This window comes from Giraffa tippelskirchi, chromosome 10 (genome assembly GCF_054371585.1).
Source record: "Giraffa tippelskirchi isolate mGirTip1 chromosome 10, T2T-mGirTip1v1.2.pri, whole genome shotgun sequence".
Lineage (NCBI taxonomy): Eukaryota > Metazoa > Chordata > Mammalia > Artiodactyla > Giraffidae > Giraffa > Giraffa tippelskirchi.
The window spans coordinates 149,631,271-149,657,915 of record NC_137284.1 but is presented as its reverse complement, the minus strand read 5'-3'; the positions used below and the strand labels follow the sequence as shown (position 1 = coordinate 149,657,915).

General features: G+C 46.5%; 1 protein-coding gene and 1 long non-coding RNA gene across 6 annotated transcripts in view; one reads left to right on the top strand and one right to left on the bottom strand.

The window, feature by feature from the left end:
- Positions 1 to 1,395: 1,395 nt before the first annotated feature.
- The window catches only part of CLCN1 (chloride voltage-gated channel 1), a 37,362-nt gene continuing 12,112 nt past the window's right edge, over positions 1,396 to 26,645 (bottom strand). For 3 of the 5 annotated variants that reach the window (XM_081534473.1, XM_081534472.1, XM_081534475.1), the window contains exons 8-23: positions 22,655 to 22,780; positions 22,113 to 22,197; positions 21,791 to 21,892; positions 21,379 to 21,463; positions 20,952 to 21,101; positions 14,977 to 15,046; positions 14,678 to 14,788; positions 12,573 to 12,786; positions 12,188 to 12,321; positions 8,421 to 8,665; positions 8,018 to 8,129; positions 7,599 to 7,678; positions 7,338 to 7,376; positions 2,596 to 2,700; positions 2,412 to 2,498; positions 1,396 to 1,887 (exon numbers count right to left, since the gene is read on the bottom strand). In XM_081534473.1, the coding sequence (XP_081390599.1) occupies positions 1,516 to 1,887; positions 2,412 to 2,498; positions 2,596 to 2,700; positions 7,338 to 7,376; positions 7,599 to 7,678; positions 8,018 to 8,129; positions 8,421 to 8,665; positions 12,188 to 12,321; positions 12,573 to 12,786; positions 14,678 to 14,788; positions 14,977 to 15,046; positions 20,952 to 21,101; positions 21,379 to 21,463; positions 21,791 to 21,892; positions 22,113 to 22,197; positions 22,655 to 22,780 (2,117 nt within the window). In that variant the 3' untranslated portion in view covers positions 1,396 to 1,515. Of the gene's footprint in view, positions 2,007 to 2,411; positions 2,499 to 2,595; positions 2,701 to 7,337; positions 7,377 to 7,598; positions 7,679 to 8,017; positions 8,130 to 8,420; positions 8,666 to 12,187; positions 12,322 to 12,572; positions 12,787 to 14,677; positions 14,789 to 14,976; positions 15,047 to 20,951; positions 21,102 to 21,378; positions 21,464 to 21,790; positions 21,893 to 22,112; positions 22,198 to 22,654; positions 22,781 to 26,645 lie in introns of all 5 variants that reach the window. The other 2 variants (XM_081534474.1, XM_081534477.1) reach the window with 2 other exon arrangements.
- LOC145523712 (uncharacterized) lies at positions 2,364 to 22,300 on the top strand. Its single transcript, XR_014066861.1, has 4 exons — positions 2,364 to 2,518; positions 3,891 to 4,145; positions 4,296 to 4,510; positions 21,222 to 22,300. It is a non-coding gene; the product is annotated as an uncharacterized LOC145523712 (long non-coding RNA).

The following is a 26,645-nucleotide window of genomic DNA, read 5'->3' as shown; positions in this document are numbered from 1 at the left end:
AGGAGGAGGATGGCAGGGATGGGCACAACTAAAGAATTAAATGAGGCATAAAAGTAGGCTCTGGGAGTTGGTGATGGACAGGGAAGCCTGGCATGCTGCAGTCCATGGGGTCACAAAGAGTCGGACACAACTGAGTGACTGAACTGAACTGAAAAGAAGGGAGGGACGAAAGCCTTGGGGGTGAGATCAAGAGCACCTGGGACCACTTGTAGAAAAGGCAGGGTAATGGCAGGCTCCCCGTCACTGGCTTGGGGTGGATAAGGGTCTCTGACGTCCCAAGTGTGGGAGGCATCAAAGAGCTGGGCTATTTCAACACTGAACCTCTAGAAGAGGAATACAAAGGACCAGCCCCGAAGAAGCGTGGGGGTGAACCAGTGGCCCAGTGCCCTGAGCCTCGGTTCTGGGCAGGAGAAGCCCTGGCTACATCAGCTCAAGGACGACAGTGTGAGAGGGAGTGACCTGGAAACTGGAGGGTGAGGAAGCTGTAATGCGAGATGCCAGAGGGAGTAAAATAAATCCATTAGGGCCGCGTGACTGTTGAGCCACAAGGTACCGCCCCTTCCACACAGAGCCTTCCTGTGACCGTGACCGTCCCTCTTCTAGGCTCTTACCCTGAATAGGCTCTGTATCCATGTCTCACTGCCTAAATGGAGGACGGAGGGGGAAGTGGGAATGGCCTTTTCCCGCCCAAGTAATTGAGGGCAGACCCTGGTAGCTCAGATGGTAAAGTGTCTGCCTGCAATGTGGGAGACCCAGGTTCGATCCCAGGGTCGGGAAGATCTCCTGGAGAAGGAAATGGCAACCCACTCCAGTACTCTTGCCTGAAAAACTCGATGGACGGAGGAGCCTGGTAGGCTACAGTCCATGGGGTTGCAAAGAGTCCGACATGACTGAGTGACTTCACTTTCTAGAAGGAGCCTGAATGGAGTCTGGAGGCAAATTTCAGGGAATGGCTATGGGCAAGTGGAGGACAGGGGGGAGGGCTCTCAGAGGAGGCGCTGTGGACAGTTTGCAACTATATTCAAGGGCCACCAGTCCATGAGGCCATGAGGTGGTCCCGTCTCCTCCTCCAACATGGCACTGGCAGGACCACAGTCATCCTGGGTCTCCCTTAACCCACCGCCTGGGGAACTGATGGGAGGATGGGCAAGGCCGGGAAGGCACGGGACAAGGAACACTGGGGGAAGGGGGAGGACGGGTTGTGGGGGATGCATGCGAGAGGCAGGTATTCCTCACCCACACACGGGCAAACTCAGGAAGCCCCTGGAATATCAGGGGCCCTTCACACCGATCCACCGCCTATCTGGGGATGGGAGGGCATGGCCCAAATGACTGACCAAGGCTACCCCCTGCCCAAATTCCAGCTCCTCCTCCAAGGATCACATTTTTAAAAACTCCCAGGAGAGGCCATGTATTGATGCGATCCCCACCAGCTTCAGGAAGCACCCTCTCCCACATGGTGCACCCCCTCTCCTGGGTCCCTGGACAGCCTTCGTGAGGAGGTGCGGGAGGCAGTCAAAGGATCAGTTCATCCCCATCCTCCTCGTCCGTGGAGCGCAGACTGGGGCCCTGCAGGATGTCGGCCAGCTCCTCCTCCGGCCCCGGCCCCTCCACTAGCTCCAGCTCCTCCAGCTCGCTCTCTGCCTTGGCCGGAGCCCGGGAGAGGGGGTGCTCCGGGGAGGCGGGTGGTACGGGGGTCTCTGGGGAGGCAGGGGTCACGTCCCCTGCCCCAGCGGCCCCAGCTCCGTCCTCAGGCAGGCTCCAGCCCTCTGCAGGAGGGAGCGGGACCCCGGTGTTCTTCCGAGTGGAAGTTGTACTCCGGAAGCTGGCAAGAGGGGGGCGGAGCTGCACCCCAGACTTGGTGTGTCCCTCAATGGCCTTCTGCAGCTGGAGAGCACAGGGAAAGGGAGAGAGGGTACGACAGGGGCAGGAAAGAAGACAGGAGCAGTGGACAAACGGACAATCAAAGGAAAAGGAATGGGAAAGATACGGCGTGGCAGGGATGACTCCAAGGGAGAAGACAGAAAAAGGAAAACGGGCATGATGGACAAAGAGCCTCACCTGCAGAGCGGTGAAATCTCAAGAGCCCTGACCCAGGATCTCTTTCGCCCGGTCCCCAACCCTCAGGCCGCCTTCAGCCGTCCCATCTGCCCACTCTTTCCACGCCCCTCCACAGCACACCCCCATGAGACCGTGACTCAGGCCCTGCACCCCCATTCCAAGCCCATGCCATCCTGAGAAGATCGGGGGGCTGCCACCCCCGACCCCCTCCAGTCTCTGCATGAGAAACAGGTGGGAAACCCGGAGCACCTCCTGGATGTTAGAATCACCCCCTCCCCACCTCACCCCTTCCTCCCACTGCCGCTCCAACGGCGGGGGGGCGGGGGTTAGGGGGGACACGTCGCTCTTACCTCCTCCAGGGCCAGCACGCCCCTCAGCTTCCCCATGCTGGTCACGTAAGCAAGGTGGAGGCCCAGGAGGGAGAAGAGGGTGTGAGTCTGCGAGGACAAAGCCGTGGGTAAGGTCAGCACGGGGGCCCCGCCCCTTCCGGTCCTCCCGGAAGCCCTGCTCGGTGGGAGGTGGGCAAGGACTTGCCTTGTGCAGAGTCGTCTGCTCCACCAGCTGGAAGGGGGACTGGTCGATACAGCAAGAGTCAAAACAGACAGGCTGGCCCAGCTGCTCCTGCTCCCAGGCCTCAATCTGCCAGAGAGGAGGGCCGTCACCCAATATCGGAGCCCCCTTAAACCCCAGATCCTTGATCCCAAACCGCCCTCCAATCCCCGGCCCAGAAACCTGAAATAGGCCGTGAAACTATCAATCACAGCTCCTCCAGGTCGCTGGTCCGCCTCCCTTTGCCCCAATAAATTCTCCTCCCTCCTCCAGCCCCAAATCAACCTTCAGCTTCAGGTGCTCAAAACACGCTCCTTCTTCCTGGTGCCCCAAACACTTGCTATTCCCCACCCATCTTTCCAATCTTATTTTCTACCACTCCTGTAATTTTCTTGGGCTCCAAAATCACTGAGGATGGTGACTGCAGCCATGAAATTAAAAGAAGCTTACTCTTTGCAAGAAAAGCTGTAACAAATCTAAACAGCGTATCAAAAAGCAGAGACATCCCTTTGTCAACAAAGTCCATCTAGTCAAAGCTATGGTTTTTCCAGTAGTCACATATGGATGTGAGAGTGGGACCATAAAGAAGGCTGAGCACCAAAGAACTGATGCTTTCGAACGTGGTGTTGGAGAAGACTCTTGAGGGTTCGTTGCACTACAAGATCAAACCAGTCAGTCTTAAATGAAATCAATCCTGAATATTCACTGGGAGGACTGATGCTGAAGCTCCAATGTTTTGGCTACCTGATGCAAAGAGTCAACTCACTGGAAAAGACTCTGATGCTGGGAAAGATAGAAGGCAGGAGGAGAAGGGGGTGACAGAGGATGAGATGGTTGGATGGCATCACTGACTCAATGGACATGAGCCTGAGCAAACTCTGGGAGAACCAGTGTGGGTCTTGCTCCATCTTAGACTTGCCTTAGCTCTGGACTGAACCCCTCCAGAGCACTGTGAGGCATCTATCGTTGTGTGTCATGAAGAAACCTGCAGGCTGCAGGCTGACCTTTTACAAAGCAGATCTTGGTGAAACTTTATTGGATTTAAAGAGCTGTTCTGGGTCACATGGCACTTTGTTGACTCAAACAAGCCGCTTTTGTGTGCGTGTTTGGTTGGTTTGTTCTACATTGTATTGCTTTGTCTGTGACCAAAGCAATAAGGCCAAAGTCCAACTGTGCTTTGGATTTTAGATTTGCATGCCCAAATCCCCAAGGTTCCAAATAATCTAGTATCACTGTGGCTCTCAAAAATGAATTTTAAATTTTCTGTAACCTCTTCTCAGACAGCCCCCTCCAGATGTGCTAGAGAAAACTTTCAGGAGTCCCTTGGACAGAAAAGAGATCAAACCAGTCAATCCTAAGAGAAATCAACCGTGAATATTCCCTGGAAGGACTGATGCTGAAGGTAAAGCTCCAGAATGTTGACCACCTGATGTCAAGAGCCGTCTCATTGGAAAAGACCCTGTCCTATTGAAGGCAGGAGAAGAAGAGGATGACAGAGAACAAGATGGTTGGATGGCATCACTGACTGAATGGACGTGAGTTTGAGCAAGCTCTGGGAGATGGTGTAGGACAGGGAAGACTGGCATGCTGCAGTCCATGGGATTGCAAAGAGATGGACACAATTGAGTGACTGAACAACAACCTCTGAGTGAGGTTCTACTTTCTTTGTTTTTCTGTTTGCCCAGATCTCCACGTCTCAAGCTTCAGAGGACATCACTGAAGGTTATCCCCCAGTTCTTGTGTCCAGTGTTTGGTCTACAGGGCTGCGCTCTCTCCATCTGTCCCATCCTGCTTTTTCCTGACTACAATCACACCTCTTCCAAACTTTCGCCTTCCCTGACTAAAGGTTCACCCAAAGTTGGGCAGCACTCATGGCCCAGGATGGATGACCAGTTAGCAGGTATGTTGCAGACAAGGGTTACTTAGATGACAGGGAGCTAGACCCTTGCCGATGCTGGTTTGGTTGGTGCTGCCCTCCTGCAGTATGCTCTGATCATTTCTGGCCTCCCTGGTTCCATTGTCCCTGTCCTCGGGGAACAACAGTAGCCAAACCACTTCCTGTGCACACGCACCAAGCACTTCTCTGTGCCAAGATTATTCTAACTGCGTCACTCCTCGAATCCTCTGCCCTATGGTTATCTCTATTTTATAGATGAGAAAATGGAGGAACAGGGTGCTTAAGCGTTTGTCCTTAAATGCTTAAGATTACACAGAGGTAGGCTTCCAACCTTGACTGCCCATCATGTCCCAGGAACCCCAGTTTTCATCTGCTCTAGGTTTGATGTGATCCACGGCTTTAAAAAGCTAAGCATCAGTTACAAACTGGGGCTCTAAAAGGTGTGTATTCCTAACAGAGTGGCGGAATTAGACAAGTCATAGCAAGGACTTTTGATGACCTAGAATTGAATTCTTTGACTATTCCCAAAGGTGTCATCTTGATATTGTCAAGGGTGTCATTTCTTTACAGCCTGAAAACGCTGTTCAAACTATTCTGAAGTCTGACTCCTATTGTATCTTATCCTTCGAAAGAGTCATGGTGGGTCCCATGGGAGTTGGGAGCTGCTTAAAGTCTTCCCTGAGACAGATATCAGCTAAAAATGTATCATCTATCTTCTTTTTATCCCTGCTGCTGCTAAGTCGCTTCAGTCGTGTCCGACTCTGTGCGACCCCATAGACGGCAGCCCACCAAGTTTCCCCGTCCCTGGGATTCTCCAGGCAAGAGAATGGAGTGGGCCGCCATTTCCTTCTCCATTGCATGAAAGTGAAAAGTGAAAGTGAAGTTGCTCTGTCGTGTCCAACTCGTAGCGACCCCATGGACTGCAGCCTACCAGGCTCCTCCGTCCATGGGATTTTCCAGGCAAGAGTACTGAAGTGGGGTGCCATTGCCTTCTCCACTTTTTATCCCTAGTTGCATTTTATTTCCTGCGGTTATTAAATAACCTCATTGATCAACTAGCTGGCTTTCTTTGGTGCATTAAAAAAAGTATTATTGGTTTCAGCACCCTAGTAAAGCACTCCTTCATTGTAGTTATGACCCATCTGATTCCTGCTTGTGGGTGGAAGGAATAGTTCAATTTTTTTCATCTGTGATTATCCATTTGATTTTTCAGGTCATTTATCCAGAAATGTTGTGTGTCTTGAGGGCTGTCAAGGGGAGAAGGGGAAGACTTTCTCTCTTGTCACTAACCACCCCCTCCTCCAATCTTGAGTACTTTTAATTTTTAGCACATATGTATTCTGGATAGGATTTTCCAGGTGGTTCAGTGGTAAAGAATGCAGGAGATTCAGGAGACTCAAGTTGATCCCTGGCTTGAGAAAAATCTCCTGGAGAAAGAAATGGCAATCCACTCCAGCATTCTTGCCTTGGAAATCCCATGGAGAGAGGAGCCTGGTGGGCTACAGTCCATAGAGTCCCAAAGAGTCAGACACGACTGAGCAAATAATCATGCATGGATTCATAAATTCTGGACATCCAATAGAGGTTTCTTTGAAGATAATATACATAATGGTATTTTGTCAGCTACATACTTTTTGTTGTTTGCTCATTTTGCATATTTAATTTTATATTTTAATATTGAGATAAATTTCCCATGAAAATTACCATTTGAACCATTTTAAGTGTACAATTAAGTGGCTTTTAGTACATTCAAATGTTCAACCATTAGCAACATCAAATTTCAGAGAGAGAGAGAGAGGGATGGATGGGTGAGCAGGAATTAGGAAATTGGCTTACATAGTTGTGAAGGCTAAAAAGTCTGATATTTCAGCCACATACTTTTAAAGCTCTACCTTTCAGCCTTTGCAGCAAGCTTGCCTTCTCTTTTACTAAATGGAATGATTGCTAATGGATTTTATTGGTGTCTCTCCACACCCCAGGGTAGTTTTGATCTGCACAGCTCAGCCATGTGTTCCCAATCTGTCCCCTGTGCCATGTTCTGGTCACTCAGCACAACCTGCTCCAGCCAGTGCTTGATTTTCTCTCTCATGGACTCAACAGCCACCTCTTTGCGGAAATAGGCATTTGTCCCCAGGAGGCACCACTGTCGAGATTTGCCCTCAGTCTGTGGTTCTTCCCAGTCTCGCTTCCTGGAATCTTCCCATTGTCCACTGTCTCGGGGCCTGGATCAACCTAACATAGTAACCTCACCAGGCACTGATTTCCCCATTTTAGTTTCAATGCTGTTCTTCCACCTCAGTCCACATTAAGAGTTGGCTGCCCAGTGCCATTTTCCTGCAGGTAAATGTCATCCTTTCCACGTAGCATCCACCTGGTCCAGAACGCCCCTAAGATCTCAAAATTCTAAGGCTCGTCCTAGCACCATTGGCCCATCTACACACAGCGGCTCAAAACTTCCTTCTCCAGTGAAGTGACACTGGTCCCCATGAGGACACCACCACGTCTCCCCACCTCCAAGCAATGCGCCCAGCACCACTCCGTAGTCAAACCTCACTAACAACCTCTCAAGGCGCTCTTCTGCCTAGGTTCACGTCTTATTCTTACAACAACACAATGAAGAAGATTGAAGAAAAAAGAACAATGTCTTCACTTAACAAGACAGGGACTTCCCTGGTGGTCCAGTGGTTAAGACTCCATGCTTCCAGTGCAGATGGCATGAGTTCTGTCCCTGGTCAAGGAACTGAGATTTCTGCATGTCACACAGCACAGCCAGCAAAACAAAACAAAACAGAAAAATGATTCACCCCAGCTTCCTGTTTCCTTTACTTACCTCTTCAGGAGACATGTTATCCACTAAATCCGTTGAATCCTAGAGAAGAAAGACATAGGTCCAAGTTCCTTCCCTTTTCTTCCTCATAGAACCATAACTGCCTCTCCCTGGCCAGGCCACAGAAGCCTCTTTCCATCCCATCACCCCTTCCATATGATGAAGCTTCTCCTCCCTGGTGGGACCTCTTCCCTCCCACCTTAAGGATCATGGGTCTCTCACTCCTCAAAGACAAGTTCCCTTTCCCAACACATCTTCTCTCACCTGGGTCATTTTCTTCTTTTGGGGGCGAGCTCTGCCTAGCAAGCAGCGAAGCAGGGACCGAAAGATGGAGGGTCTTGGACCTGAGAGGAGGGGTGAGCAGATGGAAATGGAGACAAAGCAATACCCATCCTGGGAGGAAATGGTTAGGGGCCCCAAGTGGTCCTGATGCTTTGTCACAACAGGTCCACATTTCTAGGTGCCTCACCTCTATCGGACCTCCCCTCTCCCACCCTCCAAATCCAGCCCTTGCCCCCCCCCCCCACTTTGGGACAGTAACATGGACTCAAAGAATAGAAATCCCCTCCCACCATCCCCTGGCCTATCCCTCCGCATAATAGGAGCCCTTAGGTTGAGGAGCACACAGAGATAACCCACAAGGTGTGAGGCAAGGGTGAGGTGGACGATGGGAGAATCTTTACCTGTAGACTCCAGTGCTTCCAGCTGCTGTTTGTGGCTGGGCAGGGGCCCATTGGGCTCTTCGAGGGGCAGTGGATCAGTAGGAAAGGGGTGATGAGGAGGAAGAGGAGGCATCTGTAGAGAACAGTAAAAATTCTCAGTCCTAGAGAAGAGACTACCTCGTCCTGCCTTACCAGCTGGTGTCCTGGGAAACCTATCTAATGCTCTTGTTCTTTCCAGTTCAGAAGTCCTCAAAGCTCTTTGAATTCTCGTGGCTCCAAAATTTGCAACCTCATCTCCTTCAGTCCCTGGACGCAGGGGCACTGATCTCTTAGACTTTGTCAATGATCAGCATCTTCCCTCTCTCTTCCTATTTTCCCTTTGCCCCATCTGTCCTGCTCCCCTGACCCTTCCCAGCCCACTTACCTCGGGCTTCCTGTAGAGATCCTCATCTTCATCTTCATCCACAAAGGCAAAGGACTCAGGTCGACCCTGGGGCCAGACACCAGAGCGCCCCACCCCAGCCGGCCGCACCTTCCCATCGAAGGGCAGCTCAGACAGCTTCCTCGCCATGTCCTGGGCCATCCGCAGCCTCCGCTCAGGACACAGGTGCCGCTGCAGGAGGGACTGAAGTTCTGACCGCTCCACGGAGCCCAGCAGGATCATTGAATCTGGGGGAGACCCAGGCTTGGCCTGAGGGCAGCTCGATCACCCCCTCACCCCGCTCTCCACAGGATGGAGTCAGGGACTCAGCCCAGGGCCCAACTCTTTTCAGCTCTTACCCTCTCTTCCTAAAAACTCATTTCCAAAGTCTTTCAGGATTGACCTCACTCAGTCCCTTTTATTTCACCCATTTAGTATTTAGGGACCCAACTGAGAGTACATTGTTGTTGTTTAGTCGCTTAGTCGTGTCCTACTCTTTGCGACCCCATGGACTATAGCCCACCAGGCTCCTCTGTCCATGGGATTTCCCAGGCAAGAATAATGGAGTGGGTTGCCATTTCCTTCTCTGTGAGAGTATATTAACTGGTGCTAATTTGTACTTATTTTGATGCAGCCCTTACTTAGACAGTTTGCAAACAGGTGAACTAGGTATTAAAATAGGCTAATCAACTCTGTCTCCAAAAGAAGACACATTAAAAGCCATTCATACTGAGATGGGACTATATTGGGCTGGTCAAAAAGTTCATTTGGGTTTTCTGTATCATCTTGTGTGCTGTGTGCTATGCTCAGTCGTGTCTGACTCTTTGTGACCTCATGGACTGTAGCCCGCCAGGCTCCTCTGTCCATGGGAGTCTCCAGGCAAGAATACTGGACTGGGATGCCAGGCCCTCCTCCAGGAGATCTTCCCAATCTAGGGATTGAACCCAGGCCTCCCGCATTGCAGGCGGATTCTTTACCATCTGAGCCACTAGGGAAGCCCGCATCATCTTATGGAAAAACCCAAATGAACTTTTTGGCCAATACCTTTTTGAATTTTTTGAACCCAATACTTTGAAAAAAGGCTACAAGGGTATCTGATGTTTAGTCACTGAAATACTCTGGGTCCTTCTAGGCATAGACATAATGCCTACTTTTCCAGGAAAAGTCCTTTTATATTTATTAGAATTCCGTTACTATCATTAACATTTTCATTGAGTTCTAAGGCCATAAGATTGCTTGCATGCTAAGTCACTTCAGACTCGTTGCAACCCTATGGACTGTAGCCTGCCAAGATCCTCTGTCCATAGGATTTCCGAGGCAAGAATACTGGAGTGGGTTGCCATGCTCTCCTCCGGGGCATCTTCCTGACCCAGGGATCAAACCCACATCTCTCGGATAGAACCCCATGTCTGTTACATCTCCTGCACTGGCAGGCAGGTTCTTTACCACTAGCACCACCTTAGAAGCCCAAGATTAAGGCAGTGTTATTGAGATAAATCTTACTGTTAGGTCTTGTGCTGTGTGCTGTGCTAAGTCGCTTCAGTCCCGTCTGGCTGTGTGATCCTAAGGACTGTAGCCTGCCAGGCTCTTCTGTCCATGAAATTCTCCAGACAAGAGTAATGGAGTGGGTTGCCATGCCCTCCTCCAGGGGTTCTTCCTGATCCAGGGATCGAACCTGAATCTCTTACGTCTGCTGCATTGGCAGGCAGGTTCTTTACCACTGTTAAGTCTTAGTCATTACTATTAAAACCCTGCAACCCATCAGCCGTACCCCTGTTCCAATGAGGAGCCACTGCTTTAGAGGCCACTGAAAGGTATTTGGGATTTGGGAAAATATTAAAACTAACGTAATTTGGATATTCTAATCATCTGGAATTAGAACTAACAATTTAAATGGCTTCAAACGGCCCTATGATTCCATCACACTAATTCAAACATTAGACAAATATTTATTTAATATCTGGTAAATACCTATAAGGAAGAAGTCTGAGGGAGACAGATGTGATAGTCTCAGCCCTCAAAGGATACCGAATCTAGTGAGGAAGATAAGACACGGATATAGAAACCACAATAAGAAGTAATATGAAGCAAGATTAAGTGTCAGAGGTGGGCAGAAAGGATGGTGAAGGAGGTGAAATCACTACTTATCAAACATGTTTACTCCTTCACATGGAACAGTCTCATCTGCTCCTTAAATTGGGTATTAAAAAACAGCTGTCATTTAGCTATGGGGCAAAGAGAGCCACCTCAGGGGGTGTAAGATTTACAGCTGAGCCTCATTATTCACAGATTTCCTATTTGTGAAGGCTTCTCTGATGGCTCAGTCAGTAAAGGATCCACCTACAATGCAGGAGACCCAGGTTCAATCCCTGGGTCAGGAAGATCCCCTGGAGAAGGAAATGGCAACCCACTCCAGTATTCTTGCCTGGAGAATCCCAGGGACAGAGGAGTCTGGTGAGCTACAGCCCATAAGGTTGCAAGAGCCAGACACAATTTAGCAACTAAACCACTACCATTACCTATTTGTGAATTCACCCACTGGCTCAAGTATATTTGTAACCCAAAATCAATACGTGCTGTGCTTTCCCCATCATTCACATGCACAAGTAAAATAGCAAAAAATCTGAGCTGCCCCACGCACATGTTCCCAGTTGAGTCTGAACAGAATGATACGCTTTTTTTTTCTAGCTTCATATTATAAACAAGTGTTCCTTTTGTGATCCATTGAATGCCATGATTTTTGTATTTTTGTGTTTCATGATGGTGATTTTGTTGTTTATAATTGCCCCCAAGCAAGAAGGCTTTGATGTGCCTTATGGAGAAAATACATGTGTTAGATAAGCTTTATTTAGCCATGAGCTATTGTGCTGTTGGTCGTGGTGAGTTCCAAGTTAGTGAATTAACAACAGATATAAATAAGTTGTCTTTAAGGAGAAACAGAGGGCTTCCCAGGTGGCACTAGTGGTAAAGAACTCGCCTGCCAATGCAGGAGATATAAGAGACATGGGTTCAATCTCTGGGTCAGGAAGATTCCCTGGAGGAGAGCACAGCAACCCACTCCAGTATTCTTGCCTGGAGAATCCCATGGACAGAGGGGCCTGACGGACTACAGTCCACAAGGTCACAAAGAGTCAGACACAACTGAAGCAACTTAGCATGCACACAAGGAGAAACACATTTAAGACAAGTGTATGCTGCTTTGACTACTTGAAGAAAATGTGACCAGAGGCTTGCAGGAACTTCACCTTGGATTTCCTTTGGGAGCAATGGTTCAGTGAAGTGAAAGTCGCTCAGTCGTGTCTGACTATTTGCAACCCCATGGACTATACAGTCCATGGAATTCTCCAGGCCAGAATACTAGAGTGGGTAGCCTTTCCCTTCTCCAGGGGATCTTCCCAACCCAGGGATCGAACCCAGGTCTCCCACATTGCAGGCAGATTCTTTGCCAGCTGAGCCACAAGGTTCATAATTATAGTATCCCTAATTCAGTGTTCATGGCAAGTTTTTAGAATATAACTACAAGGAATAATGAGAATCAACTGTATTTCTTTCACTGGATTTTTAACTGTCTTCCTGTGCTCATGTTATGGCTGTGCTTTTCCTTCCTTGAAGATGATCGATCGTGTTCCCCTAAGGAGCAGAGGCTGGGTGACCTGTGGCAGACTGGGTGGCCCCTAAAGACAAGCCCACACCCCAGTACTGCCTGCATTTCTATGGCACCTTTGTTCAGGTCACTAGCCCAGGAATCTGCTTCCTTCCCTCCCACTGACCTTTCGATTCAACCAGTGGTAAAGTCTTGACAGTGGTGGTCTGGAGCAGGTTTCGCAACTCCCCATATGTGCAGGAAGCTGAAACAAACTTCACATCCCGTACCATGATATCCTCAACAAAGATCGTAAATTTGCTATGGAGGGAGAAAGCACCAGGGAGGTTAGCCCCACCATATATGCCTGTCCCTTGGCTGTCCCTTCCACTCCTCCCATGAGGTTTTTACCATGCATTTGATCACTCATAACAATTATTAAGTACATGGGAATATAAAAATAAGTAAGCAAAGCAGTGCATCCAGACATTGACCCTAACCTCATTCTCAATCTCAGAAACTTCCACCCCCACCCCATCAGATCTGAACTAATTCCAGCTGGTGCCCCTGACCTGAGCTGGTTCCAACCAAGGTCAGGCAAGTAGGGTAGCTTCTTGACCTGGATGATGCTGTCATAAAGGGAGGGCTGCAGGCTCTGAGCCACCATGTTGGCCAAGATAACAGCCACCATCATGGGTAGGATGTGAGCAATCTGACCCGTTAGTTCGAAGCAAATCACGGCCGTGGAGACTGTGTGGGACACCGCACCAGTCAGCGCTGCTGCTCCTGGAATCAGACCCAGACGTGCACCCTGGGTTAGGGGTGCCTTTCTTGGCATGGCGGCTATGTGGGGGTGTGTGACGGGAGTGAAACAAGGTGGGGAGATGTGACCCTGGGCAGTGCCAGCACTCCTGAGATGACCATGTGTCAGGTAGGGGCTAGAATGCTGAGCTGTTAGAAAATCATTTTGATCTCATTATAGGACCTTTGGCAACTTAAAAAATTTTGTGTGTCCAAATTTTCATTTATAAAATATAGTGATGTGCTATCTGTTCCTTGCTTTTTAAACAATTGGATCACCCTTAACTGAGCATTTAAAAAACCCATTTACAGCATTTTATTTTGGGCCTCAGGTTCTGATGCCAACAATTTATGAGCGGACTCAAAACCCAAGAATCGTGCTGTGGGCTTGGAGCAATGAGATCCTGATTCTATTTCTCAGCTGTATGAGAAGAACTTAATCCTTCTGGAACCCCATACTCTCATCTCTAAGCTGAAAGGGGTCATTAGATAAGTTCTAAGGCCCTTGCAGGTCTAAAACATTATGATTCCATAAGCTCTTTGAAGATAGAATCTGTCTTACTTGTTTTTGGTTATGATTTCCCACCAGCCAAAAGTCCCTAGTGCATTAACTTTATTTCTTATTTAAACATGGGAAGATATGCTATGAGAAAAGATGCTGGGGAAGCCATACATGAAAATGGACTAAGAAAAAGTCACAAAAGGTAAAGATTGGGAGGAATGATTTTACTGGATAGTGCATGCAATATACTTCAGAACATTAACACAGGAGATATATATTTATTTATTTATTTATTTATTTATTTATTTATTTATGTATATGGTCTTCCCAGGTAATTCAGTGGTAAAGAATTTGCCTGCCAGTGCAGGAACCACAGAATATGTGGGTTTGATCCCTGGGTCAGAAAGACCCCCTAGAGGAGGGCATGGCAACCCACTCCAGTATTCTTGCCTGGTGAATCCTATGGTCAGAGGAGCCTGGTGGGCTACAGTTCATAGGATCACAAAGAGTTAGACATGGCTGAAGCAACTTAGCACGCATGCATGCTAAGGGAAATGTCTACCAAGGAGGTTGAAGGGATATCTGAGAAGCGTGAAGATAGGGAATAATAGCAGATGCAAGAAGTTTTTGTACAGAACTGTGATGGGGGACTAAGGTCACCATATGTTCTATAAAGCTGATTAATTCTTCTATATCAAAGGGAAGCATGGCCTTAGATTTCATGGGATTTTGTTAAAGAGGAGAGGGAGGGAGGAAGCATAATAATTCTAGGGAGTATCCTGGTCATTTTGTTAGACATGGTTTTTGGGTGCAAGGGACTATACATGTAATGGAAAAAGATAATCTCAGATTCTCAAACTGTTAGGAGTATAAGACGTCTCAGAAGTCATTTTAGAATAAAGAAACTAAGGTGCAGAAAGGCAGGTAATCTGCCCCATGGTCATCCAGTGACAAGAGGTAGCGATGAGACCAGAGCCCACGTTTCTGAGCTCTTAGTCACGTGCTCCTGAGTCTCGTCAGCATGAGCAGACCTGCAGGTAGGAGTAGTCAAGCCAGTCACAAGCACTGTTGTTTCCATGATTCTTCGCAGAAAAAGAAAAAGCCCTCACCAAACACTCAGAGGCAATCCTAGGTGTTCTCATCCTTATTATCTCATTTAATCACTATAATCCCTATTCAGTGTGAAGAAATAGGGAGGCTCAAAGATGTTTAATGAGAGCTAATTAGAGTCAGAGCCAAGGGCTGATTATTTAAATAAAAGTTGAATTAAATAGCATTAAGTGAAGACCATTACTGTATAGCCTGGAATGCAGATATCATGGGAGAGTCTGAGTGTGGGTGTCCGGGGTTACAGGAGGGTGGAATGTGTCTTACCAATAACTGCGTAGCCCCCAGGTAGGATCTTGTAGATGATGTCATCAAATAAGATGCCGTCTGGGAAAAGCATGGCCATGATCTCTCCTACTAGCCTTCCGAATGCAGCTCCTAGGAAGAGACAAAAGGAAGGAAGGTGTTGAGAGATTCAAGGTCTTTATCCTCCATTTTTTAAGAGCCAATGCCTCCTTGGGTGCTAAGACTGAACACAAGCCCCCAGCATTCCAGGCCTTTCCTTGTTTTCACAGTACCCTAGCCTGAACCACCAGTAAGATCCCAGGCTTCCCATCAGAACTTACCAAGCACAAACACAGGCATGAAACCTCCACAGGGTATGGGCATTGTGGTGGCCACGATGGACATCCAGAACTGGGGTGAAAAGAGGCGTCAGCGCACCCTCTAGACTGTGTCCAACACACACACATACACACACACACACCCCTTCCCACTACTTTTCTGCTTCTTGTTCCAAGAGTTACAGAAATCCTGGGAGAGCCAATCCTTCTGGAAGTCATCTTGTCTGTCACCTTCCCCCAGAACCAAAAAAAGCATGGCGCACTCAGGCTAAGATATCACCAAAGACAACATTATAAGAAGGTTCCTAGAGGCAGTTAACCGAAATCGCTCCTACTTGGAGTGACAATATTTGCCTTTAGGTGATCAAAACAAGGATTGGGGCCCCAGGGGACTCCTCTGTCACTGCCCCCAAAGGGCCCTAGTCCACTGTATCCTCTCAACCCCAAAAGGTCACCTCAGCAGAGCAGCCTGAAGCTCTTGAAGCTGGAGGATATCTTTTCCTGGCCAGACTATGTTTCTAAAAAACAGCCTCATTTCCAAGTGGCAGACACCTTCAAGTCATAGTGACTTACTGTGTGACTAACTTAGCTTCAGTAAGGTCATTTATAAAGCCATCTACATAGCAAACCTCACAAGGGAACCTGGAGTGAAGATGGCCCTGCCTGAGTCATTTGCTTTAACATTTTTCTTAACATCACATCACCTTCAACAAAGATCAGAAAATCAGATCTGTCCTGACCAAGCTGCAATAGCACATTACAAGAGCCAGCTAAGCCAGCCAGCATCATAGAAAAGAACTCCAAGGCCAAGGTAGTATTCCAAAAGGAACTGGGATGATTTTAGCAAAAGTAATAGGTATAATCGCTTTACAATGTTGTGTTGGTTTCTGCCGCACATTTTTCATTGTCTTTTGAGGTCAGCCCTGGCTCAAGGGAATCTCTCTAAGGTTCAGAAAATTAGAAACTTTATTTCTCATTAGTTTACAATAAAGTTGGTGCAGTTTTTCAGTTGTAAATATTTTTATCCTGGTAATTTGTTTTGACCCTTAGCTGCTGTCATCCTTCACCAAATTAGTTTGAGACCTTTTTCTAAGATTGGTTTACTCATTTTGGAAGTCATATGTAAACCTGTTGCTTAATTTATATATTATGTCGCATATTTTTGTTTCTTTTACAGATATTTCAAAAGTTCAATCACTAGTCTTTTTCCCATTCTATTTCTCAGTTCTTTTGCCTACTCTGCTGGGAATATGGGCTTCCCTTGTGGCTCAGCTGGTAAAGAATCTGCCTGCAATGTGGGAGACCTGGGTTCAATCGCTGGATTGGGAAGATCCCCTGGAGAAGAGAAAGGCTACCCACTCCAGTATTCTGGCCTAGAAAATTTCATGGACTGTATAGCCCATGGGGTCACAAAGATGAAAAACTGCACCGACTTTATTGTAAACTAATGAGAAATAAAGTTTCTCACTTTCTGAACCTTAGAGAGATTCCCTTGAGCCAGGGCTGACCTCAAAAGACAATGATAAACATACAGTGGAAATCAACACAACATCGTAAAGCAATTTTCCCTCAATTAAAAATAAATTTAAAAAAAAGACAATGATAAAGGCTCTGAGAAGCCTTTGTCCCAGAAGCTCTGAGATCAGGCTAAATACATATTTGTCAGAATGCACGTGTGCATGCTAAGTCACTTCAGTTGTGTCCAACTCTTTGCAACACTAGAGACCATTGCCCACCAGGCTCCTCTGCCCATGGGATTCTCCAGGCAGGAATACCTGAATGAGTTGTCATTTCCTTCTACAATTGTCAGGATAGAACTGTTTAAAACAGCAAAGTTGAGAACAGCAGAGTTAAATGTATAAATGAAGAGGGTTGCAGATTGCAAATTCCTTGCACGTGTAACAAGAGTTCGCCTTGTTGTTTCTGCCTTCTCTCAGTACGAGCACAGTGCTCAGTAAATGCAGGTAGGATGTAGGTGGTATGTAGGTAGGAGGTAGGAAGGTAAGGTAAGCAGGCAGGAAGGAAGGAAAGAAAGAAGAGTTTGGTCAAACAGTATTCATACAAAGCAGAAAAGCTTCTCAGAGCTAATATTTGCTTAAAACACCCACCAGTAATGCTTGCAGGGGAAATTGTTTGAACTGTGATGACCAGACATCACTGAAGTCTACCTCTTTGGACTGTCTGGAGATGGAGTTCTAGATGCTGATAGTTTAAGCTTCTTCAGGGATCCTGACTCATAACATTTGGAGACCTCTTGAACTATTCTGTACTACCTCTTTGGAATAAGTACATGAAAGCCATAAGGGATTTTGTAGGCTCAGGTTAATCTGAAAGCTCCAGTAATACAGATAATAGGTGGCCGATGGATCTGATTTCAGAGGATAAACTTTAGATTATCCTCCAAGATACGCATAAGAACAGCATCAGCATCACAGGACGCTGAAAGTTATCAACTCCTGCAGCACAGAAGTGGACACTTGAGACTAGCAAACTTTTTGAGTTGTTAGCACACAAAAGAGAAAATCCAGAAGCCGGGCAAGTGATCTGGAACACAAATTACTCCCAAGATTTTAAACCCCCAGTTCCAGAGAAGTGGGAAACTAGAGACCCCTTCTCACAGACTGTGTTTTATTTAGATGCTTCACAAGGAGGAACCACAGGAAGATTAGGCAAGAATTCTCCAGAGCCACGGGCCGTATTGAGAACTCAATGATACTAGCTAATAACGTTAGACTCGTTAAAAAGGAAATGGAGATGTTGTAATCATATTCATACTCATTAGAGACATACCAGACACACAACAAGATGATAACTTTCCATGTCTTAATATTAAGAAAATGGAAGTTCCCTTCATCAGTGTTATAAAAGAGCTGAACTGAGAATCCTGTCTGTGAACACAGATACTGCCAGAAGACCACATGGGCTAAATTTAAAATCAGACAGTGGAAAAATAGTTCTATTCAATTTTATGTTTTAATGTGGCTAGGTACCTTTACTGTCTACATTTTGGAAATAATAAGGGTATGGTTATATGTCCAGTGATAGGAGAGTGAAGATGCTGGAAGCAGTGATAACTAGGTAATACAGATTTATAGCAGTGGATGGCTTTACATTTAGAATATTATAGAATAGTACAGGCCTGCTGCAAACTGTTGGGCTTGAAATATAGCCCAAGAAATGTGAGTTTCTTTTCTTTAAAAAAAAAATGATTTCTTTATTGGGTCTTTGCTGCTGCTCAGGCTCCTCTCTAGTTGTGCTGCATGCGTGGAGTGCATCTCACCGTGGAGTACAGGATCCAGGGCCCTTGGACCTCAGTAGTGGTAGCTCCTGGCTCTAGAGCACAGGCTCAGTAGTTGTGGTACACGGGCCTATTTGCTCCATGGCGTGTGGGATCTTCCCAGACCAGGGATCAAATTCGTGTCTCCAGCATTGGCAGGCAGATTCTTTACCACTGAGCTGCCAGGGAAGCCCCAAGTTTCTTTTCTTGATTCTCTTATATGTAGACATTAATGAGGATGTAATTAAGAAAGTAATGAATGACATACAGCTTAGTCCTTCTATATAATCCAAGTAGGTTTCTCAGAAGAAACCACGGTCTGTAAAGTGGGATCCAGAGATGTGCTGGGGAAATATCTGGGGAAATGAGGCGAGGCGTGAAGAAGATGTTGAAAATATATACACAATTTTGTTTCTCCAAAAATTTTCAAATGCTTAATGTTTCAAAAATATATATGATCTCAAAGAAACAGTTCAATCTAGAGGAGTATCACAAAAACAGAATTATTATCATTGAACAATAAATTCTGAGATGCCATCAAAACTTGGACTTGGTTACTGCAGATGGGTTTGTATGCTCAGCAGCTAATTACAAGGAGCTGGGGTTTATAAATTAGAGAAGATAAACTCTATAATGAAAAATCATATCCCTAGCAAGACACTGAGAACTTTATGATAAAAAATATCAAATCTATTGAAGGAAGAAATGAAAATGATCTAATTAATAAAGTGGGTGTGCAAAATATGGAAACCATAGACCCAATTAGCCCATGTGGAATGGAATAAGGAACAGAATACATAAATACAGCTCCCAGAACCCCACAGCAAATCCTGAAAACGTAAGTGACAGAGCTGGAACCTGGTATGTCAAGTACTCGGTATCTCTAATCATCAGACCATTGACAAGTATATTAAATGAGCAGCATAAAACCAAGAAGAAATTTTTAAATACGTTTTTCCAACCACAAGCATTAGATAGGCCAAAGATCAATAATCAAGTATCACATATTTGACACACAGTAGGTGAATTAGAACACTTATTGAATAAATGGATGAAAGAACCCACTACAGCTACTACAATGTAATAGTGGCTCATATCTTATGGAAATAGAGTTTCACAGTAAGTATCAAGAATAAGTTGCATACTGCAATTAGACAGTAGCCCTCACTCGCTGCAACTAGAGAAACCCCACGTGCAGCAATGAAGACCCAGCACAGCCAAAAATAATTAGTTTTTTTAAAAAAGATTCTCTTTAAAAAAGAATAACTTAATAAACATGAACGTTCAATGTGGACAGAACTCTCAGACTTTGGTAAATTATATGGGAATGAAGAACAGAAGAACTGCCTTTTGCTGGTGAATTCTTAATAGGCAAGGTATCCAGTGATAACACCAACCAGAACACTCCTTATGCATGATTCTGAACATCTAGATGCCTCTTGCTTTATTGTGTATATTTTATTTTAAACATATCAACTTTTGTGGATTCATCTAAAGTCTGCCTAAAAGTACTGTCAAACCCACTAAAATGTATGTAAAAAATTGTGCTATAGACTAAAATAGAATTGTTACTTGGATTTGTTAAAAAAAAAATCAAATGAAAACCCTAATATATAGAGGAAAATCATGGACTATTCAGATAAGACATACAACTAATAATGAGGCAATCATCAAGAAAGAGAGAAAAAGACAATCAGCAATTATAACAGATGTAACAACAAGGAGTAGAAATAAAAATAACCTGTATAAGGCAGTAACTGAGAAGTCTATAACCATGTGATCCTTGATGGGCAGATATGAAAAAGAACCAATTAAAAGAGGTCAGCTTTTGTTTCTTAGCTGAAGTTAGAAGAAAATGGTTTAAGAATAGCAAAATCCTCACAGCCTCACTACCTCAATAGAGAATAATAACATTTGTAAAAATTATTTATAGTCACTAATAAAATGGATTTAAATATTTTATCTTTTTTGTAATCCTAGAGAAGAGATTATCCACCAGACTGGGGGAAAAATGGATATGCAAATCATCTGAAAATGGATAATCAGATGCTGGAGATGAAGTACCTAATTATCTAATATGTGGAGAGATTCGGTTAATTTATCTGAGGTCTTCACACAGTTATTGTATTGCTTAAGCTCTGTCTTGTCCCTATTGACTCAGCGGCTGCGATGTCTCAATAATTTAGCAAGTGGAACCTTTAGAAGGGTTATAATAATTATGACAACATCATGAAGTTGACATGAATGGAACATTAACCCAGATATTGGTTCAGTTCTCTAGATGAGCAACTTATTAATACTTAGGCTCTGATTTCCAAGTTGTTTCTTTTTAGGTTGGACAAAGACCAGGCCAAGTTTTACCCTTCCCTACCTTATGCAAAGGGAGCCCCTTTGCAAAGTGGCTCAGGTGGTAAAGGATTTCCCAGGTGGCGCTAGTGGTAAAGAATCTGCCTACCAATGCAGGAGACCTGTGAGATGCGGAGAAGGAAATGGCAACCCACTCCAGTATTCTTGCCTGGAAAATCCCATGGACAAAGGAGCCTGGTGGGCTACAGTCCATGGGGTCACAGAGAGTCGGATACGACTGAGCGTGCGCACACACACACACACACACACACACACACACACACACCCTTATGCAAACCCTGGTTCCTAGGTTGAAAACAGAAGCTCAGGGAGCCAGGGGTGTAGGGAGAGGTACCTTCATGATGAAGAAGAGGAGGAGGACGATAACAACATTGGCTTTGGGGTGGATCCACACAGCTGACCGGCCCAGGCTCCCAGGGTCCCCGATATGTTTTACCCACGTATTGTTGTCAAACAGGGTACTGATGGCTTCCCGAGGCATCAGCTGTGAGAGGAGGAAGCAAAAGGGAGCAGTTCTCTAGGGATGTTCGGTACTTCCATTTTTTTAAAGAGAACCGATTCCTCAGTCTCATTTTTCATGAGTCCCTTTCCGCTTTTTTCTCAGGGAGCGATGCCATCCGTGGGCAAAAGCACGTATGCTCAGAAGCCTGAGGGTCACCTGCGCTGTTTCCTCTTTTCCTCGTGGCCCCATCCTGGTTTAGTCTCAGTCACGTGCTCAGTGACCTGACCCCCCACCCTCAAAGGTCACCCTTGGAGCTGACCTCTCCAGCCATGAACTGCCCTATTCCGGGTGGAAAGGTGAAGGAGGCGATGACAAAGGTGACGATTCCAGGATAGAGCAGGCGGCTGGAAAAGAAACAGGATTAATTGCTTAGAATTAATCCTCATCCTAATTTGGCCAACCCACAGTGGATGCCACACTGGACCCTTTGGATTTCCCAGGAAATCCAAAGTTTCCTGGCATCCTCTGTGGTTTCCGGCCATTAGACAGAGCACTCTCTCCACCAATAAGCAATCTTTAAAGGGGAAACCACACCGCTTGTCCCTAGTAGGGTATCCGGGCTTCTGTATTTTATCACAAGCCACCGAAAGGCATTTAACGCCTTCCGCCAAGATTAAAAGGGTGGAACTCTTGGAGAAACCAGAGAGTAAACGGGTAGGGCAGTGACTCACTGCTTAGCCAGAAACTGGCTGAGGGCCTTGTGCTTTCGGACTCCGAGCATGACTTGGCGATGCAGATATACAAACACGGCTCCCAGGAACCCACAGCAAATCCTGAGGGTGTAAGCCATACGGAAATGAAACCCTCATCCCTCGGCCCTGGCCACTGCAGGGAAACAAATACCAGGTACCCACCTGCCCTTTCTACCCACCTCCCCCCCAACAATTTCCACCTTACCCCTGCCCACGCCAACTTCCCAGCTTGGGTCCTTCCCAATCCAAAGCTATGCCCCAGCCCTGGCCCCGCACTCCCAGAGCAGCCAAGCCCACTGACCCGATAATCGCAAAGGCTGGGAGTTCCTGCAGGTCAAAGGGGAAGTCCATTCGGAAATTGGTTCTGAAGAGGGCTGTGATGGTGACTACAAGATGGAAAGGCCAAAGTCATGGGTGGGAGTGTCACAGAAGCCATTGAGAAGGACCCAAGGTCATCAGCCTTAAGGATTAAAGCTTCCTCCAAACCCACTGTCGCCTCTATTTAATTTCTTTTTACTAACACTACTGGCAGAGACGGGCTTCCCTGGTGGTTCAGTGGTTAAGAATTTGCCTGCCAAGGCAGGAGATGCGGATTCGATGCCTAGATCAGGAAGATCCCCTGGAGAAGGAAATGGGAGCCCACTCCAGTATTCTTGCCTGGGAAATTCCATGGACAGAGGAGCCTGGTGAGCTACAGTCCATGGGGTCGCAAAAGAGTCAGACACAACTTAGCGACTAAACAACAACTGGCAGAGACACTCCCCTAACCCATGACCTGTACCCTTGCCCTCTGTATACCCTTGTGCCTTGGTCCCACCTCCCAAGTGATGCTTCCCATGTTACCAGCATCCTTGTTCCACACAGCCAGCACTCGGAAAACAAAGGCGCTGAACGTGGCTGCAAAGAATCCTCGCCAGTAATTCCTCACAGCAAAGTAGGTAGAGGTGACCTCGATGCTAAACAGCACTCCTACGGGACAACGGAGTCAGGTCAGGTGCAGGCCAGGGATGAGGCTCTCTCCCACACCCCCACCCTGGGGACCCCAGGAGCTTTGGCTCCTTGAGCCACGAAGGGTAGCAGTAGTGGGAACGAATGGTCTCTTGGAGTGTGCCATGCTTTAAACCATATACCTGCTCATGCTAGCAGTTTTTGCAGACCAGAGAGATGGTTCAACAAGATACAGAGAAGATGGGAAATGAGGGGAGCTTAACCCACAACACGTGATGTTGTGCCTGCTCCACCCCTTTGAAATCAGGGCTGAGTGGGATTCACGGTTGTCTGATATCCATGGGGGTCTGAAAATTTTCTGCAGAAAAGTTACAAGAGGGAAAGCTTCCACAGTGAGTGCTCACCAGAGTACCAAGCAGAGCTCAAGATTTACGGGGACTCCCCATAATGCCCTCCCTCCGCCACAATCTCTCCCCCGTTCTCCCACGTGCCATGTACCATGGCAACGTTTAGGGAAAAGAAATAAGAAAAACAAAAAGGAAGGACTTTGTAAGAGCTGACAGTACTCAGTATTCCAAGAGAGGATTCATTAATATTTTTTGAAATTAAAATGTAAAAAACCTGACTTAAAGGACCAGATCCAGCGGGGGAAACCAAGAAGCTCAAAGAAGTTACAAACCATTATGCTCAAGAAAGGAGGGTGAGGTAGAAGGCAAGCTAATTCAGAGTCCTAAGTTGTCCTGTTTCTGAGAGTAGAAGCTGGAGCAGAAATGAGAAGGTAAATAAACAGAAAAATAGCAAGAGCTGGTGGAAACAAAGGAAGGAAGCTAACAAGGGCATAAAAGACTCAAGAGATGCCAAGAAAATAATCTTTACACATAACCACGAATTGGGGAGAAGACTGTGATTAGATGCAAAGTGGAAACCGACAACAGAATTACCTAACACCTGGCTAAGCCTCATCTTTGTCAGAGCTGAAGAAGGAAAACGAAAAATGCAGCCTATAACTGCATGAGTGGAAAGAGCTCTGGCCCCAGGAAAGCCTGTGAACTAGGTCAGGTTCCTGTCCCTTGCCCTCTGTGGCTACTGGCCAGCTGAGACACACACACCCCCCCCCGCCGCCCCTGCAACCCCACCACCTGCTTCCCGTTTCCCGTGGCCTCTCACATCCGAGCCATTTTCTTCCTGCTGTTCTAGATTCCAAAAGCCATGTCTCTTGATTTCTCAGGATTCCCGCCCTTTCTGCTGCAGGTGACAGTCAGTGGTGATAGGAAGTCATTTATGCCACAGTGAGGGTGGCCTAACGGTTGCTCCCATGTGGAACAGCTGCTGCTTTTGGGCAGAGGATATCTTGTGGTTCTCCTTCTCTGGGAACCGGTCCCCCTTCTCTGGGAGTCCCAATTCCCCTCTGCAGGTAAAAACAGTCCCTCCCTTGTCTTGTTTTCTGGGAATTTGGGGCATCAGGGCGCCTGTTAGCACTTTCAGAGGTAGTTCTCTATTTACATCTCTGAGGTCCCCCTGGGACTGAAGGTTCTTTGGATCCCCAACATCTAACATGGTGTCTGGTACATCATCAGGGCTCAAAGCCTCGTCCTATAGATGAGAGGGGAGGGGAGGGTAAAGGAGGGGAAGTGGGGGACGGGAAGGAAGAAAAAGAGCAAGAGATCATAGATGAGTGGAATTTCAGAAAACAGGGAATCTGAGGGACAGCACTTTGGCAACCACCCCTCACCCGCCCCTGCTCCCCAAATCTCATCAGGTCCGGCAGCTGCTCCCTCGGCCTAAAAGGAGGATTTGGGGAGTCAGGGGTGGGGGCGTCAGGCAGAACAAACTGCTCCTTATCTTCACCAGTAACAAAGAGTCGGACACGACTGAGCGACTGAACTGAACAAAACCAAAGCTGGCTCTGATTTGTCGAAATGTAAACTATCCAACTTAGGAATATATGACAATCAGCTTTTGAAATCCTAGGCTAGATTTCCCTTCCTGAGTTCTGGGACACGTTCTCTAACAGTATGTCACTGTGTACTTCAGAACGAGAGTGAATTTTCATATTTGCCTGAGCCAAACAGAAAATGTGCCGCTAAAAGGAAACAAAGCATTACAAACACAAACAGCATTTGGAAACTCTCTGGTCTCCTAGGTTCCATAACGTTGCTCTCTTTCCCACCCTGGAGGCTCCTTTCTGTCTCCTCCTCTGGCGCCACGGGCCTTGGTCTCTGACTCTTGCGACTCGTAGATCCACTTTTTCAACTTCATTTTATGCCGATGGCTTTAACTACCACCCCCATGCTAACTGACTGGTTAACAAAGCCACGCTTTCAGCTCAGTTTCTGGACTCCAGACTCAGCAAGCCAGCTGCCTATTTGACGTCACTTGGAGATGTCGCAGGAACTTCAAACTCAATGTATTCAAAGCGAAATTTATCAACTCTCTTAGACCTGTTTCACTTCTTATATTCCCTATTTTGCTTGCAACACCACTATCCACCGCATGTTCCTCCTTATAAAACTGAAAGTTAGCCTAGATTCCTCCTCCTTATCTTTCGTAACCTCACATAAATCAGCCACCAGCTCCCATTCATTTTCTTTTCTATCACCCTTATATGTCATCCTGTTCTCTATCTCCTCTGCCTCTGCCCAGTTCGGTCTCTTACCATCTAGCATCATCAGGACTATGACAATAGTCTTCTTGTTAATCCTGGATAAATCCTGTTAATCCACAGGCCAGTTCTATCCGGCCAAAGCTGGCCATGTCACTACCTTGTTTGAAACTCTTCCACGACTCCCCTTCACCCAGGACAGCATTTCCTAAAGTCGGGTCCATGAGATACTACAAGTTCCATAAAGAGGGTCCTTGCAAAAAGGATTCTGCGGGAAATGCTGTCTTTGAGCCACAAGTGGGATACTCACAGGGCATGTCAGCATACTGAACATTCTGAGAACTCTTCCCATTTAAAAAACTATCTATTCAACACAGTATTTTCCAACATATCTGATCTTGGAACACTGTTTACATGTTATGTCTATTAACACCATGAACTGTGTTCTGTACAACACATTCAGGCAAACTCTAGCCTAGAGAATGAAACTGACATTCTTGTGCATTTCCTACGATGACCTTCATGAATCACCCCCCAAGTACCTGTCCAGACTCATTTCCTGTCATTTCTTCCCGTGTCCTCTAGCAATGCTCATGTATTGACATTCTATTCCTGTACGTCTTGACTTTGCAATGCTGTCTCTTCTCTCCAGAATATTCTTTGCACTTTGCCCAGGCTGCCACTGGGATGCTTCTCTGAGTGGGCTGTGATGGCCTGCTGGCCTTCCTGTCTACCCTTTCTGCTGTGGGTGCCTGCAAGCATGGTAACTAGCACAGCACCCAGAGGTGCTGCCTCTGCTCACGGCAGAGGGCATGTATGGAAATAAAAACACGTTTGTCATTTTAGCCAAATGTTGAAGTAGATTTCGTCAGAGTAAGGGAAACAGTGGAAACAGTGTCAGACTTTATTTTTTGGGGCTCCAGAATCACTGCTGATGGTGACTGCAGCCATGAAATTAAATGACGCTTACTCCTTGGAAGGAAGGTTATGGCCAACCTAGATAGCATATTTAAAAGCAGAGACATTACTTTGCCAACAAAAGTCCGTCTAGTCAAGGCTATGGTTTTTCCAGTGGTCATGTATGGATGTGAGAGTTGGACGGTGAAGAAAGCTGAGCGCCACAGAATTGATGCTTTTGAACTGTGGTGTTAGAGAAGACTCTTGAGAGTCCCTTGGACTGCAAGGAGATCCAATCAATCCATCCTAAAAGAGATCAATCCTAGGTGTTCATTGGAAGGTCTGATGTTGAAGCTGAAACTCCAATACTTTGGCCACCTCAAGCGG